The sequence below is a fragment of the Acanthaster planci genome, linkage group LG04 (genome assembly GCF_054643075.1).
Source record: "Acanthaster planci isolate LZ-2023a linkage group LG04, COTS_SCS, whole genome shotgun sequence".
Classification (NCBI taxonomy): Eukaryota; Metazoa; Echinodermata; class Asteroidea; order Valvatida; family Acanthasteridae; genus Acanthaster; species Acanthaster planci.
The window spans coordinates 16,428,405-16,443,893 of record NC_141780.1 but is presented as its reverse complement, the minus strand read 5'-3'; the positions used below and the strand labels follow the sequence as shown (position 1 = coordinate 16,443,893).

Genomic DNA, 15,489 nt, shown 5'->3' with positions numbered 1-15,489 from the left:
CATTGCTGGAAAACGTAGGCCCTGGCTTGCAGTTTGGCTCAGTGCAGCCTTGGCACGATGCAGTTTCAATTTGACCTTCCACTTGTGCTCAATCCAACAAAATCCAACAGCTGTCGGTCTTTCTAATGCATTTGGCGGGAGCAGGTGTAAGTGTGTGACTCTGAAGAAGTTGAAGGTGCTGTCTTAATCCGGATTAAACACTAGTGCTCGAGGGCGGTATCCGAAAATAATAGGACACTGTTCTGTTCATGACCCCAGTGGTGACAAGCTTCGTCTGTTCCTCTCGCAGTGCTGATCAGCGTCATGATCGAGGCTTGCCCGCCCCCGGGCTCGGCCCAGCAGCAGCAGCAAGGAGGGGGCTACGGCAGCAAGCACCACCCAAGTGCCATGAACAACATGATTCGCCTGCTGCTGCGCAAGGGGCTGGCGGTGGACCTTGCCCGCGTCCCCCACAGCCTGGATCTGTCCAGCCCCAACATGGCTGCCACCGTCAACTCGGCGCTTAAGCCCCTGGAGACGCTGTCACGTGTGGTCAACCAGCCCAGCCCTGGGGTGGGCACCGGCCTGGGGAAGGCGGTCCTCAAGCCGCGGGCTGGAATCGGGCGCAGTTCGGCTCTGGAGGATGTCGGGCACTCCCGCAGTGTCACCGGTAAGTCACTCTAGAGAGATGGAAAAATCAAGGCGTGTCTGGCTTAAAGATTCCTGACCAAGGGAACAAACTACGAGTAGAGGTGTGGCTTTGCCCACTGAAAAGTCACCCAATGCCTGGTTCTTCAGACGTGTAATCTTTTGTTAGCCCTGAACTATCTCACAATAGAGGGGTTTTACCATTGCAGGCAACTTGTACACTGTCAATCAAATCAATGGAACCAATAGCCCAAGACAGAGCAGAGGCAATTAAAGACCTTGATCAGGATGCTGCCATGTTTGTCTTGTTTCCTGTAGACCCACTGGCAATAGTAATACTTTTGATGAAAGGGCACAGACTATCTTTCTTTTTATCTAGCCTCAGTTTGGTTGCATTGCTTTCAATGATAGAAAAGCATAATGGCTAAAGGCCGGCGACCATTTAGACCCGGTTTGAAAAGGGCCCCCCGGTAGCCTCCCCTGTATAATGCCTGCCCGGTATTCAGGCTACTCCAGGCCAGTATCAGGCCTGTCTGCACGTCGGCATTTCAAAGTCCTTGACGGAAGGCTTCCCCAACCATGCTTCCACAGATGAATAGGGGTCTAAGCAGATTAGTGTAAACATTGTATAGCGCTGAAGGATTGAAAACCACAAGCAGGTTCCTTCTGGGATAGATTACATGTACCAGTACTTGCAAACAATAGACCCCAGGATGGAGAAGTTCGAGATCAACAACCAGTCCAGAATCCCAGGCCGATAGCCAGGCCGGTATGAAAGGGGTTTTTGCAACAGGGCGAGCTTACCGGGAGGCCCTTTTTAAACCGGGTCTAAATGGTCGCCGGCCCTAACCTGTGACAGAGGTCTGTTGGAGAGCCTGTTGGTCAAAGCAAAGGATTATAAAAAGCCCAGAAGTGGCCCAGTCACTGGTTCCAGTCTGCTCCCTAAATTTGTGAAAGACCTCCTGTACAGCTATAGTAGTAACATAGTTTAACAAATTATGGATGTTCATTCGTGCACCTTCCCTTACACCTGTTTCCTTGCTCCATGGGCTGTTCTGAGAAGGCCAGCCTTCGAATCGTGTGTCTAGGTCAGGGTATTCACCAGTTCGCAACTACGTGAGCATATGCTGGCGACGTACAGAGCCATAGCTCTGGAAGCCCGTTCGTTACAGGGTCTAAGTTTCCTTTTTTGTGAACTCCAACATCTGAGTTGAGTTTTCCTTTGGTGATGTTTTCGTTAACACTGACAAATGTGAGCGACTGACGCTGGCAAGCGTCTGTTTAGTGTTGGCTGACAGTAGCTTTTTTTTTTGTTAACCCAAACAACATATTCCTTCCCGTCGCTCTGATGTCCTCCCAGGTGACTACAACAAAGTGTGATCTTAGAGTCATTACATGCCTACCTACTTATCACGGACAGCACAGCAGATAAAGAAATGGATATACCTGTAAAGCGGTGGCCCTACCCCAAAGTTGTGAAACTTACCTGTCGAGAAAACAATATGAAAATTTCCAACCAAACTTTGAAGGCATTTAGTTTTACGGTTAGGCAGGACTTTGGAATAATAATATAAATGTTAACCCCCATTTCTTCTGAGTAGTCTGCTGAGGGCACCCTTGTACGCAGGCGTCCGTCTGTGTACATGTCGTAGATACACTGTAGATAAGATGGACGGTTATTCTGAGCTATTTCCCTCTGTGGTGCGATGCACTGACTTTGAAATATGTATGCCTGCACGGTTTACACCACACAGGCAACTCACTGCAAAGTGGGAACAGTCTGGCCGCAATGGGCGAGCTGCGAGGTGGGGTCTCCCGTGGGAACACAGGTGGGTCCGTGCCAAGACCAACACCCGCCTGCTTTGCCTGTCTGCCCGAGTGCTTGTCTGCATGCTTGTCACTGTGTTTGCTGCCCCGGACTCTTTCCTTTATTGCACGGTCACTAGCATTCTCCCCCCGCCCTTCCCTTCTTTGGTTTGACTCTTTGTAAGTGTGGGCATTTTGGAAAGAGGAGGAAATCTGTTCCGTGTGATGCATGCAGAAAATTGCATTCCAGTATTTTATGATAAAAACTCCTGTGTCCTTTTTACGGTTTGTTGTAATTTTTCAGTCTGAAATCAGCTACTTCGATGCCAACTTCGTAAAATTTGTACTCCCTTGGCATGTACCGCATGTATGGATTGTTGCTATCACAGGTGCATGTCAAGACAGTTCTCATTGGGGTACTTCCTGAAATGTGACTGACCCGACAAAATGGACCTTGAGGGCAGTTTGAAGTCTTTGGGCCAATTTCATAGTGCTGCTTATAGCAAAAGATTTGTTTAAGTGGGAAGAAACCTTGCTTGACAAATCTAGTTACCAGCCAAAACTTCTTGTGATATACATGTAGGTTATTATATAAATTAGAGGTCCAACTTGGGGGACATTTTGGTGTTCTGTTACGGGTGAAATCATTCAGCTTTTCTGGATGGAACTAATATTAGTACTGTTCACATTCTGTAGATCAAACAGGATTACATTGTTTATGACTTGTACAATATACCGTTCAATGTGCACAATGTTGGATAATGTTGTTACAATTTTACACAAAGAAAAGTGGAATGGCTTCACATGTAACAGGACACCAAAATGTCCCCAAGTTGGACCCCTATTTTATAGAATCACCCATGTATATTGTTTTGGAATGCTATTGTCTTTTGGTTAGCCTGACAATCACACAGAGTTTGAGCTGGTAATCTTTGTTTTTTAAGCAAGGTTTTTTCGTGCTTCAGCAAATTCTGTGCTTAAGCAGCTCTCTGAAATTAGCCCCTTGTTTTAGTTTCTGTTTGAAAGAGTGAACAAGTTCTTTGGTTAGATGTGCCGCTCGGTTAGTATCCTGATGAAAATGGACATTGTGTGAGGGAAAAAGTGCTAGATTACTGTTAATTTACATTGCGCAAGACTCTTCAAAACCTGCAACCCCAAAGTGGCTTTGATGTCCCGTAGCTCACATCGTTATAAAGTTGAGTCACAAATTGGGGCTGTGGTCAATCGTCGTACTGTGTATCTGTGGTGTTAGTTCTGCAGGTACTTATGCTTTATATCTTTGCCGCTGACCTAATGCTACTGCTCCGTACACTTATTGTGTATGTGCAGTTTAAATCTTGTGTCTGTATGTCTGATTCGTATCAGTTGTTCACAGATAGTTGACAATGATTTGCATTGTGTCTTAGTGTCATTTTTAGGTCTAGTGGAGAATTGCATGTGATTGAATGGACGTTTCAGATGTGCAGTCTAGGTTCCAGTCTTATGGCTTTGCTTTACAGATGGCATTGTATAACCAGTCTTTGTGAGTCTAAACTTAGCAGAGAACCAGTTACGAGTGGTATATTATGTATGGCATTTTGGGCTGATATTGGATAATCCTGTTCATGCTGTGTTCGTAAGTAAGACTTTCCTGCACATAGCAGTGCCTTGAAGTACACTTCAGATTTTGAGCGTAGCGTATGTCATGCTTTGTTGATCGTCTCTTTTGAGTTGCTTTGTCAGCAGTTGTCAGTGTATTACTCAAAAGAACTGTCTATAACTCTCCGCTTTATTTTATTTTTTGTGGGGGATGTGGGTTCATGAAAAAAAAAAGTCAAAAGTGTAGAAAAACCTGAAGATTTTTGCCACACATGGGAAAAGATTGTAAATTTAATAAAAAGAAAGAAAAGTGGGGTTGGATAATTCTCTTCTGTTCATTGCCTTCCAATTTTCCTTCTGGCATGTCCTGTCCAACGCAAGCCTTCCAGAATTCATCAAACTCTGCTGAGATTGTTCATGTATATGTACAGAGAATGAGCCATTGGTTTTCTGCATGGTGAATGAATTTGGGAGGACTCAGGTTTGTCCAATGAAAAGTGACTAGGAATGGATAAAAGGGAAGAATCCGTGGGTGAGCAGTTAGGCTTTTTGCCGGCCAGGTGATGCATTTCAGGGCTAAAAGTTTTGCTTCCTTCCTTGTTGACATTTGTCTTTGTTTGTTCCAATAACTACTTTCAGGACTTCTTAGCCAAAACCTTCAGGATGTCATCAACAACACTCCGACATCACAGGCCACTGCTGCCATGGAGGTAAGAGCTGGCCACCTTTTCCTTTTTTGTATTGAAATTTTTTTTCCATTCATCACCTCCACTCACCTTTCTACCACACCATAACACTGACAAACCACCGCCGGCCAGACAGAACACGAAATGTTGCATCTGCCGGATACCATTTGTTTAAATAAGATTGGCCCTTCATCTACATTAAAAACGGGAACACTATATGTTGTTGACAACCTTTCATGGCTTGCTTAGGCTGGATGTAAACCTGTGACCTCTCAACTGCCATGCATTTTTCTAGCCAGTTAACCTCTGAGCGCGCAGCAGTTGGCAAGCTTGACGCAACTGTTCTGTTATAAATACATGTCATTTCTTCTTATGGCTGGACACTGTGATATGTTCCTGGTGAAGAATTACTGGAGAGGTACAGTGTGCAGTGAACATTGTGGTTTCTGAGCTCTTTGATGTTGGGTGGTGGGCCTTGAGCATGTACTCAAGACCATAAATCATAACCTCCTGTGAACCACTGTTTAAGCACGAATACCTTAGTTCCTCAAGGTATTCATCTGTGAATCACCACCAAATTGACTCGACCTTGTTCTTGCGTTTTTGCTCCATCCAATCAGAGTCGCACAGAGCTCGACGACATCATGGACGAGCTGTTAGAGAGGGGTCGGGAGCCGACATCCATCTTGGGAGAGACCCTGATAGCGACTGGTCCCGAGAGGCTGGGGTCCTTGGGCTCTGGGTTCCTTGACCAAGCGGGTGAGGACGGAAATCACATTCACCTATCCCCTATGTCTAACTTACCCTCCTTCCTGTTATTCCATAGACTCTATGCTCTGGCTTTGTCAAGATTACACTCATATGGCCAGCTGTATTATATGCATCTGTGGGAAAGAGATTTAGCTGATGATTTCCACGGGTACATTCACTGCTCCGATGTGACTTCCTAAGCTGGAAAAATACAATATGGTAGTGTTACCACTGGGCACTTAAGCCCTACTCCTGTTGTATGCCTAAGAACAGCTGTGTCCTCGTATAGAGATTCAATGGGTTGTGCTCATTCCGTTGTAAATTAGCCATGCACTTGTCATATATGGGAGTCAGTAGGCTTACCATCACTACGTACTGTTCTTGCACAGCTGATCCCTGAAACATGTGTGAGGTTTTGCGTTATGTGGTTTGCATTGAATGCAGTCTTACAAGGTGTTCTTTGTTGTCTTGATATCGTTTCCGGAGTATTGCACGCATGAGTTAAAGATTAACCTTGAGAGTATGGACAGAAACAGAGTGAGAGAAGGCAGAAGTTGGGATAGGTTTACATTTGTTTGTCTCGTTCTCATAGGTGATGCCTCTCAAGATGAGATGGTGATCACCATGACGGACGAAGGCGAGGAGATGGACCACGCCATGGAGGATGCAGAGATGAATAATCACCATAGCAACGAAGAAGAAACGGCTGGTCAGTGCACATGAGCAGTGATAGCTTAGAATAGTGAAGTAACTTATTGTTATGGCAACTGAAAAAAGTTGTTACTTGGCACGCTCGAAGGCAATGTTGTTTTCTTCCACATACTTTAAGCCATATCCTTTTGTTTTTTAGACTTATAAATTTTGTTACCTCAGTAAAAATCCTTCAGTCAGCGTCTTTGAGTCACAATAACACCCAGTAAGTCCAGTCTGTAATGTTTTGGTGTCCTCGTTTCTTTTATTTTCAGACATTGACGGGGATGGGGACAGCGTCCATGACGGAGATTCAGCAGCCGAGAGTGATTCTGATGATGATAGTGAAGATCAAAGGGTAAGTACTTGCAATGTGGATTCATGCTGGGTAACGGGGCAAGTTTCAAAAGCCAATAAGAAATAGCCTCAGGCAAGGAAGGGAACTTGCTTGTAGAATTGATGAAATTAGAAGTGTTCACGCAAACAGTTTTAAGATCTACACAAGGCTGAGTTGCAGTGACCTCCGCTACAGTGCTGATTGTTGGAGGAAGTCAGAAGCAACCAGAAGGGATAGAGCTCCAATCTCACGGATATGGCTGTTATCCCTTCAAAATGACCTTCATGTTAGGCTTAAGTGGGATCTGTCCAGTATCCATGCCTGTTGGCAGCGGCTTGCTCTTATGTTAATGAGAACATTTTTCTTTGTCCTTGTACCCAAAGTTTCTTGAGTGCCACACTGCTCAGCTTTTTGTCCACTGTCCACAGGATGAATCAGAGTGTGACCTTGCGTCCTCGTGCGTAAAGTCACTTGACAGCGTTGCTGCTAAAAAGTGTCTTGTTTTGTCCCTAGGATGAAGAAGAGTGTGACCTTGCGTCCTTGTGCGTAAAGTCACTTGACAGCGTTGCTGCTAAAAAGTGTCTTGTTTTGTCCCTAGGATGAATCAGAGTGTGACCTTGCGTCCTCGTGCGTAAAGTCACTTGACAGCGTTGCTGCTAAAAAGTGTCTTGTTTTGTCCCTAGGATGAGGAAGAGTGTGACGAGGACTGCGTGGAATGCGAGGAAGAAGACGAAGAGGAGGAGGAGGAGGAAGAGGAGGAAGATGAAGAGGAACACGAAGGCTCGGACATGGACATGGAGTACGATTATTACGACGACCTGGAGGAATCCTACTTTGGCGTGGCAGATCGCGACGAGGACCTCTTCATACAACTCGAGGATGTGTTCCCGGGTACGGCTCTTTCCAGATCTTTTCCCTGTGTCGTCGTATATGGTCCCGGTTCCCTTTTGTAGACTAAGATTGATCCACTGTTTTTTTCGGTGTCTCGTTTCTATGCCTGATAAGTCCTTGCCAGCTCGCGGTCCCTTTTGACTGAGAAGAGTGCTGCTTTACCAAGTACTGTTGTATTAGAACATTTTTATATTGTATCCAACTGCTGTGATGAGCAGTCTTTTATGGCACCCCCATCACGGTCATTACAACATCGTTCCACTGTGTCACGATGGTAGCCCCGAATGTCACATACGTGGTCATGTGGGGCATTAGAATGCTCTTTCAGCTGGCTGTACATCAACATTGTCTCTGCTTTCGACGCAAAGGCGTCCCTCAATCTGTCACAGTTCTCTAGGGAAAGTTTTTGGGGCTACAAAAAAAACCCAACAATATTACACCAAATCTAAAGGCCTTAAGGCCACTTCAGACTTGGCTCGAGCTTGTGACGTCAGATCATATTATTCTTGTCGGGACTTCACAGGAGTTGAACACATTTTAAGCGAAGCGAATTATGCTGCAACTACTGGCCTTCAGTATGAGCTGGCCTTCACATGCTTATTTCCTCCTGGGCTGGGAGAAGCAATTATTGATAATGTGTCATACCCAAGGGTGCACACTCCACCATCCCACAGGCCAGACTTGAAACTGCAATCCCCTGAATGATGTCATAGATTTTGAGTTCAGGCACTGCAAGCCACTGTGCTGTACATGCCTCACCCCACTGTGGAGACATGTTGTGTCAAGTGCTGTGAGGGCCACAGTACTCCGTGCACTTCTTCCCTCAGCGTGAGCAATTGTGGTGACATCTTGTGTCCCATGGTTTAATGTGCCTAATGTTTGCCTTGTTGGCTGGTTTGCAGGTGAATCCTACCACCACGGATCAATACTAGGAGTGCCCGCGTCCATCCGCACGTACCAGCTGCCCGTAGCAGTCCATGATGATAATGCAAATGGTCAGCATCCATTCCAGCCATTATTTGGCCGTGCCTGGCCTTTTACAGGGTTTGATATATGCCAAGTCATGAAAGGAGGCTTGCTTTTCTCAGCAACTAGCAGTTACTGAAAAAAGATCGGAATACGAGACTGTTCTGCAGGGAGCTTTTACCTATTCCCAGATTGCGGTGCCATCCTTTACAACAGTCCATAAATGCTGTGCATTTCCAATTTGGGCATGCATTCCCACCTTGGTACATGTGTCCATACCCAGTTGCACACCTTATCAAGCGCAGTCTGGTCTTATGAGAACACAGACGGAAAGAGAAATTTACTCTATAAATTTTGACATTAGCTTTTTCCAAAGGTTAACTCATTTCATTTCAATCTTGAGCCCGAAGCACAAACAGCCAAGTCAAGACTGCCCTCTAAGCTTCATTTTGTCAAATGAATTCTTATCAAGCACTGAAGAAAACGGATTTCTTATATCCAGGGCTGCACCTTTAGTAGATCAGTAAGACTTCTGATAAAAGATGTCAGTTGTTAGCATTGGGTTATCGTTGCCTTGCAGGTCCCAGCATCCCGGCCGCACCAAGTGCCGTGACCACCCACCACCCTCTCCTCATCCGCCACGCCGATCACACCAACCTGACTCATGGCTTTGGCAGCAGCAGTGCGGCGGCTGCGGCGGGGGGTGCCCGCAGCCACCGTCCCAGGGGCCAGCGGGGTCACCGGCATGGCCAGAACCCCACCCAGACCGTCCACATCTACCACTCGGGCAACGCCCGGCCCCCAAGCGTGCCCACCATTCTCAGGTCAGTGGGGAGCCCAGAACTGCCAGCTTTCTACCAGATATTGGACATGGTTTAATATGGAAAAAGCTGTAAAGGCTGTGGTATGAGTGGATGCTGCTGAAAAGGTTGATATTTGCACTATTAATTTTTTTTTTTGGGGGGGGGATTTTCCAGTGTTTTTCCAGTGTTATTCAGCAGACTTTTGTGGTCAAACTGCACAAGACCAACATCAAAATCACCGGACACAGTCCGGTGGTCCAGTGCAAAGTTTTAACCCTGGGTAATGACCCCAGCTCCATTCAGGACCATATTTTCTGACAGCATGTATTCTCAGTGAGAAAAGCAAAGTCGTCAGAACGTTCCATCGCATTCCAGCTTGTCAGACGCTCCCGTTGGAAGTGTGCACGAACTCCAAAAAGTACCCCTATAAACACACCCCCCGCCCCCTTCCACTGTTTCTCTTCCCTGCAGGCTTCTCGGTCTGTCGTCGGCCGCCGACATCGTCCAGCTGACCTCGGGCGGCGCCAGCACCACCTCCTCCAGTAGCCAGACCCGCATCTACCTAGCCGACTCGGCCGACGACCCCATGATGCTGGGGGGCCGGGGAGGGGGCGGGGCCGGCGGCTACGAGGGCTTGTACGAGGACCTGTACCAGGACAACCTGAACGAGGGCTACCTGGCTGGCTCGGACCCGGTCTCCAGCGTGCCTACCACCTACCAGCGCTGGGACGAAGAGGCCAGGCTGCTAGATGGAGCCAGCATGCATGACTGTGTACAGGGTAAGGATCAATTTGCTGTGCCCTCAACGGACACCTCCTCTCAAACAAAAGGTCAAAATGTTAGTATATCTTAATGGCTTGGTTATTTGTTACCTGCCCGAGTTCACTTGGGCTACACTTTATGTGTATATGTTGCTTTGTCATTGCTTGGCCATGTTTGCTGAAGCTGGGAAAAAATTCGGCTGCTTTTGTTTTTCAAGAATTACAAAAAGATAAAGCACAGGATTCTCATACGTAAAGTTGTTCACAAGGAAATTCTTGCCTTGTTACATGAAGTTATTAAAATCCCTTACAACTCACAGTACTTGATTGTTGTCTAATTGCATTGCTACTTTGCAACTACTTTGCTGGATGTGTCTGGGATTTTTTCGTCTTTGCTCGATCACACCCTTGCAACAAGATAACACTCACCTGGTTTTGCTTTTGTTTCCCCCCCCCAATTTTTTGACTAATACCCCGGCCAGCCCTGAAACCAGACCTCATCGAGCTCCTGGAGAAGCACAGGGACGAGGAGCTCGCCGAGCGTCGGGAGAAGCGGCGCAAGCAGGCGGAGGAAGAGGCAGCCAAGAAGGCCCAGGAGGAGACAGAGCAGGCCCCCAAGAAGAGGGATGCCAAGAAGTTCCTGGAGGAGCTGTGCAAGGAGGAGGAGGACGAAGAGGAGGAGGCTGGAGACAAGACTGCGGCGGAGGGCGACAAGGAGAAAGAAGAGAAGATGGAGGTCAGTCACCCCAAACCAACACCTCACCAGTTGTTCATTATTGGGCGTCGGCCTTTTAAAGGATAATCGTAAATACCTCAGACGGTCTCCCTGTTCAACAACCTGCAGCTTGAACTTGTATTAACCACTTGCCGCCGGGTAAAATAGTCTCTTGAATCACAAGCTGCCGGGGAGTGCTTTATGATTTTGACTTTGACATTCGTATTCACCATACTTGTCACCATTGTCTGTTATGGAGTTACATAACGGCTTCTTTGTTTGCCTTCAGCCCCCAGGAATGACAAACAATGGGTGGGCTGGACTATGCGTTCGTCGGCCAGGCTGGCCAAGAGCGCTGTGGTCCTTCATGCCATTGTACTTAACAATACGATTACAGCCTACGGTGACTCATAGCAGTCATTCCTGTCCCCAACTTAGGCCACCCGGCTGTGTGAATTAGAAGAACGTGCCCGCATTCGGGGACACCTGGCCCTAAGTGGTTAACATTTGATAATGCCCGCTGAGATGTGATAAGGCCCGCTGTGTAAATCACGCGCTTGTATCTGGGTACGAGACAGTTTAATCGACTCTGATTGGTCAAGAGTCTGTGTGCACGCGGCTCGCCACATGCATGCCAAGTCCATATAAGGAGATTCTGTTGGACAACTTGCACAAGGAATATACTACAAAATGGACAGGGGTGTTCCAGAAAATGAAAGTAGAATTCTAGAAAAAATCGTTGGAAATCCATCATATATTGACTTACTAATGTTTCAGACCGGCCCAGCATATGTTTATTCCCTTAGTCAAATCCACTGACCATGATCATTTGCAGTAATCCTGGCGATGGCGATCAGCATCGTGACAACTATTGTGCATAGCCACAGCTCTGTGATGGTCGCTCTGTGCAAAACCCAACCCAGTGCTGCTTTCCATCATTAACCCTCCTTTGGTTTTACAGCACAAATATGCACAAGTGCCCACAGTCACTCTCTTGCATGTGTTTTCTATATGGAAGACAAACATGCACAGGTTCAGTGTGTACACAGTAGGTTGCCAGCACAAAATGACACAGGGTCTTTTGTGCAGTCCTCTTCACTGCATTTGGTTTACTGCACAATGATGCACATGAAACAGTGAAGCACAGTTATTGGACAGCACAAAAGTGCAATCTGATATTCCTGTGAGGGACTGTTGGTGCAGTGCACAACACGACACAGCTGTGCTTCTTTGAGGTGTTTACCAAGTGACCCACCAACTGACCCGTAGAAGGGTTAAAGGGGACCATCAGACATTTCCAGTCAAACATGAATGGGTTCTTTTATATTTGAACTGGTAAAGAGCGGATGACATACATTTTACTTGGGAGCATTTTGGGGCAACTTTCTAGCCCTCGTTAATAGTTATATGAAAACCACTTAGCACCCCTTTTCAGTCAAAGTGATTGAAAAATGCACCATTTTTTAACTTTCTTTTCCACATGTCACAAACCCACAGTTGGTCCCTGCAAAATTAAAGAAAAGGTCGTAGTCAGAAATTAGCACAAGATTTTTTTTTTTTTAGTCAGACAGCATCATACTTCAGGATGTTTTATATGAAAACAAAGTTCCAGTCTTCCTTGTGATTGAATGAAGAGCTGTAGAAATTCCAAGTTCCACTCAGACAAAAGTTGGGTCTTTTTGCTGTGTTCAATATACTAAAGTTTGAAATCATCAAGGTTCGTAACTCGTACGGGGGGTTGGAATACAGAAATAGCTGATTGGTTGGTTGTTCTGTCTTGTAGGTGACAGAGGGCGAGTCACAAAGTGAAGCAACAACCTCCAGCATGCCTGATGCCTCTGGCAGCCCAACACCGGCCGATCTGACAGGTAGGGCCTTTTTAAAACTTCTTCCAAATCTGGGGCTTCGTTGTCATGATCCTGAGTTTCAGAATCAATTCCAGACATTCACCAAATGGATATAAAGTAAACTCTGACTAAGTCGGCATTGCGTAATCCGTCATATCGTCCAAGTCCGCCATTTGACAAAAGTCCCGATCGTCTGTAATGCTTTTCCATTGAAAATTTCATTTCTAAGCTGTAGTTTGACATTTGTCATGGGGAGGGGGGGTACGGTGGGAAGTGTCTTAATGAAACCCTTGGATTCTTGTGTCTACTGTCTTGTAGCCGGCATCAACGAATTGGCTTCATCCATAGCGGCTGCAGCCGTGGGCCTGCGTACATCGTCACTGGTACCCGGCAGCCAGGCCGCGTCGCTGACCGCCTCCGGGGCACCCAGCTTGCTTTCCCCTGATTCCTCATCGTTTGTCTCCACAGCGACCACAATGGTTCCACCGATCAGTTCCATGGAGAGTCTCCCAGTCGTGCCCTTGGCTACCACAGACCGGTATGTGTGGCTGCTTCCCAGTCGTGGTTGCCACTATTATTACCTGGGCTCTTGGAGCTGGCTGGCTAATTTTCACGTCAACTAGAACTTGTTTAACCACTTTGATTCTGAGGGCATGTAAAGCGGAATTTATTTTCTCTTGACAGTTACACAGAGATGTGCTCTGAGTGAACCTGTTTGCTTAGCTCCAAAAGGGTTACTAAAGCATAGGGCTTTTCAGAATCTGTGTGGCTACTGTGTTTAACTAAGTTTCACTGAATGCCTGAGTTTGCTAAGTGGATTTTCTGCTTAACAGCTGAGGAAAATTTGCATAAACAGCTCAGTGCAGTTTGCTGGGTTGTCTTAGATATGCAACCCAGAGTAGCATTTATTTCCTCCCCAGAACGTGTGTCAGAAATGTCATTGGTATCAAATCAAAGCTTAGAATGCTGTCCTTTCAACATGTTCAAAGCTGAAGGCTTCATTTAAATCCGACGATGGGTTATGTGGATAATCTATTGGGTTGTATTTTTTATGGGATACCCCGTTGAGGTGAGAAACAAGTGTGTTTTTATTGCCTTATGTTGGCTGATGGAATAAAAGGACACTTTTGAGCTGGAAGATAATATATTTAGTAGAGTTACATATTTGGATATATTGACAGGTCAACTGGCGAGGTGGTGACTTGCTCCGTCCCCATCACCACCACTGACCCCCAGCTGGTCACGGTGGTGGCTTCTACTGCCACGCCCCCACTGTCGGTCATGTCCATGCCTTCCAGCCAAGACCCGTCCACCGCAGCGAGTGCCGGCATCAGCAGCAGCAGCAGCAGCAACAGCGGCATTGCCCAGGGTGCAGCGGTCGTGTCAACGTCATCGTCAAGCTTTGCCCGGGCCTCCACCATCCTGGCCTCAGAGCCCACGTTTGCCTCCCTGCTGGCCCAGGACTACCCCGTGCCGGGGGCCATCCCCAGCGTGCCAGCCACCACAGCAGGTAGGCGCTGCGAATTGCTTTCTTACCTTAGCACTTCCAAGGACTGACCAGTACCATTAATGAAGGTTGTTCTTATAAAATGGAAAATTCCAGAAAAATTGCCACCCAAATTTCTTGCATTAAAATCGTACTTGCATTAGAATAGTCACTGAAACTTACATTAAAATGTTAATCTGACATTGTTGACAATTTGAATGGTATAAAAGCAACTTCCATGCACCGTCCATTCTTTGAGAGTTTGTTCTTGTCTTGAAATGCTCCCAGTCTGTCTAATTTGTTTTGCCCGATAGAAAAGGAGCAAGGTATCCCCTCCACTCCCCCTGCCCAAGAGGAAAGGGGGAGAAGGCCAGTTCACTATGTCTATGTCTGAATCACATGGCTATGACTAGGTGTAACACACGTGTCTTTGAAAAGAGCCTGTAGCCAGTAGCCGCCATGTGTGACTGTTTCACTTCTAGCTGTAGTCGTAGCCGTAAGATTTGGAAACGGCCTGGATTCCAAGCTCTGCAGATTGAGGATATGATCACATTTAATACTTGCATCAGTTTAGGAAACCACAGTTTGCCTGTTGTTTTTTCAAGGTTCATCTGTTTCCAGTCAGCCTCCAGCCTCCTCTACCTCCACCCCGGCAGTCACGGAGCAAACCAGCAGTCAAGGGTCAGTCTTCTTGTTTTTTCCGCTGGACACCTGTTGCCTGTGTCCTGTTCATGACCGAGAACTCGGCCTGGCATGAGTTGCATAGTATTCCGATCTTGACGGGAATTGTTAGGATGAAGGGGCCAAAATGAAGTCCTGAAAACTCTCATCGGTTACCAGTCACTGTACTGCATTCATCCTGAACAGTGTCGGAGTCCTACATTTCCAACCATGATAGAAAGCTGCTTGTTTCACTGTATGGCCATCTTGCAGCCCCGGTTGGTTAAAAGGCAGAACAAAGGGCTGAAAGACTGTCAAGAAAGAAAATGACAGAACTCCAAATCAAAAGGATCAAGGGAAGAACCAGACCCTCATTGTAAACAATTTGTGGAATGGTTAAAGGCACACTTAATGGAGTTCATGCGAAATAGAGTATACGTTTGGCGGCACTGGGAAAACATTCAACTGTCTCTGATCGATGTTAATGAATTCTGCTTACCAACAAGAAGCAAGCAGCCTTGTTACTGCAGGTTTATTGTTACTTATTTGAAATCTCATAGTAATGTTTCTACCCCACTTTTTTTTAACAGCGCAGACACTCCACCCTCTGACCCGTCCGGGAGCAGCGACGCCCTTGGTGGTAAGTGTCTTATCTAAGTGTCACCTGCTCCCCCCTCCCATTTCAAGGAGAGACACTATTGCACTTGAAAAATCTCACACTCCTTTAGAAAAGTGTTATAGCTGGCCATATTTTTAAAGTGGGGCACAATTTAGTAATGGCGAACTGGGGAAGCAAAGCTACTGGAGTCTAGCAGGTCACTGCAGAGGGTCCAGGGACCTGCTTAAGGAGACCTTAGCTTGCTTTTTCTATGAGTTTTTCTTTCCA

At 46.6% G+C, this 15,489-nt stretch overlaps 1 protein-coding gene across 4 annotated transcripts in view; it reads left to right on the top strand.

The window, feature by feature from the left end:
* The window catches only part of LOC110973984 (E3 ubiquitin-protein ligase HUWE1-like), a 75,737-nt gene that overhangs the window by 42,750 nt on the left and 17,498 nt on the right, over positions 1-15,489 (top strand). For 3 of the 4 annotated variants that reach the window (XM_087135649.1, XM_087135648.1, XM_087135651.1), the window contains 16 exons: positions 290-649; positions 2,382-2,456; positions 4,651-4,721; positions 5,318-5,456; positions 6,040-6,156; positions 6,413-6,495; positions 7,158-7,365; positions 8,268-8,360; positions 8,912-9,155; positions 9,606-9,913; positions 10,378-10,631; positions 12,394-12,478; positions 12,776-12,995; positions 13,639-13,967; positions 14,549-14,624; positions 15,194-15,243. In XM_087135649.1, coding sequence (XP_086991775.1) covers positions 290-649; positions 2,382-2,456; positions 4,651-4,721; positions 5,318-5,456; positions 6,040-6,156; positions 6,413-6,495; positions 7,158-7,365; positions 8,268-8,360; positions 8,912-9,155; positions 9,606-9,913; positions 10,378-10,631; positions 12,394-12,478; positions 12,776-12,995; positions 13,639-13,967; positions 14,549-14,624; positions 15,194-15,243 — 2,712 coding nt within the window. The remainder of the gene's footprint in view (positions 1-289; positions 650-2,381; positions 2,457-4,650; positions 4,722-5,317; positions 5,457-6,039; positions 6,157-6,412; positions 6,496-7,157; positions 7,366-8,267; positions 8,361-8,911; positions 9,156-9,605; positions 9,914-10,377; positions 10,632-12,393; positions 12,479-12,775; positions 12,996-13,638; positions 13,968-14,548; positions 14,625-15,193; positions 15,244-15,489) is intronic. The other variant, XM_087135650.1, reaches the window with a different exon arrangement.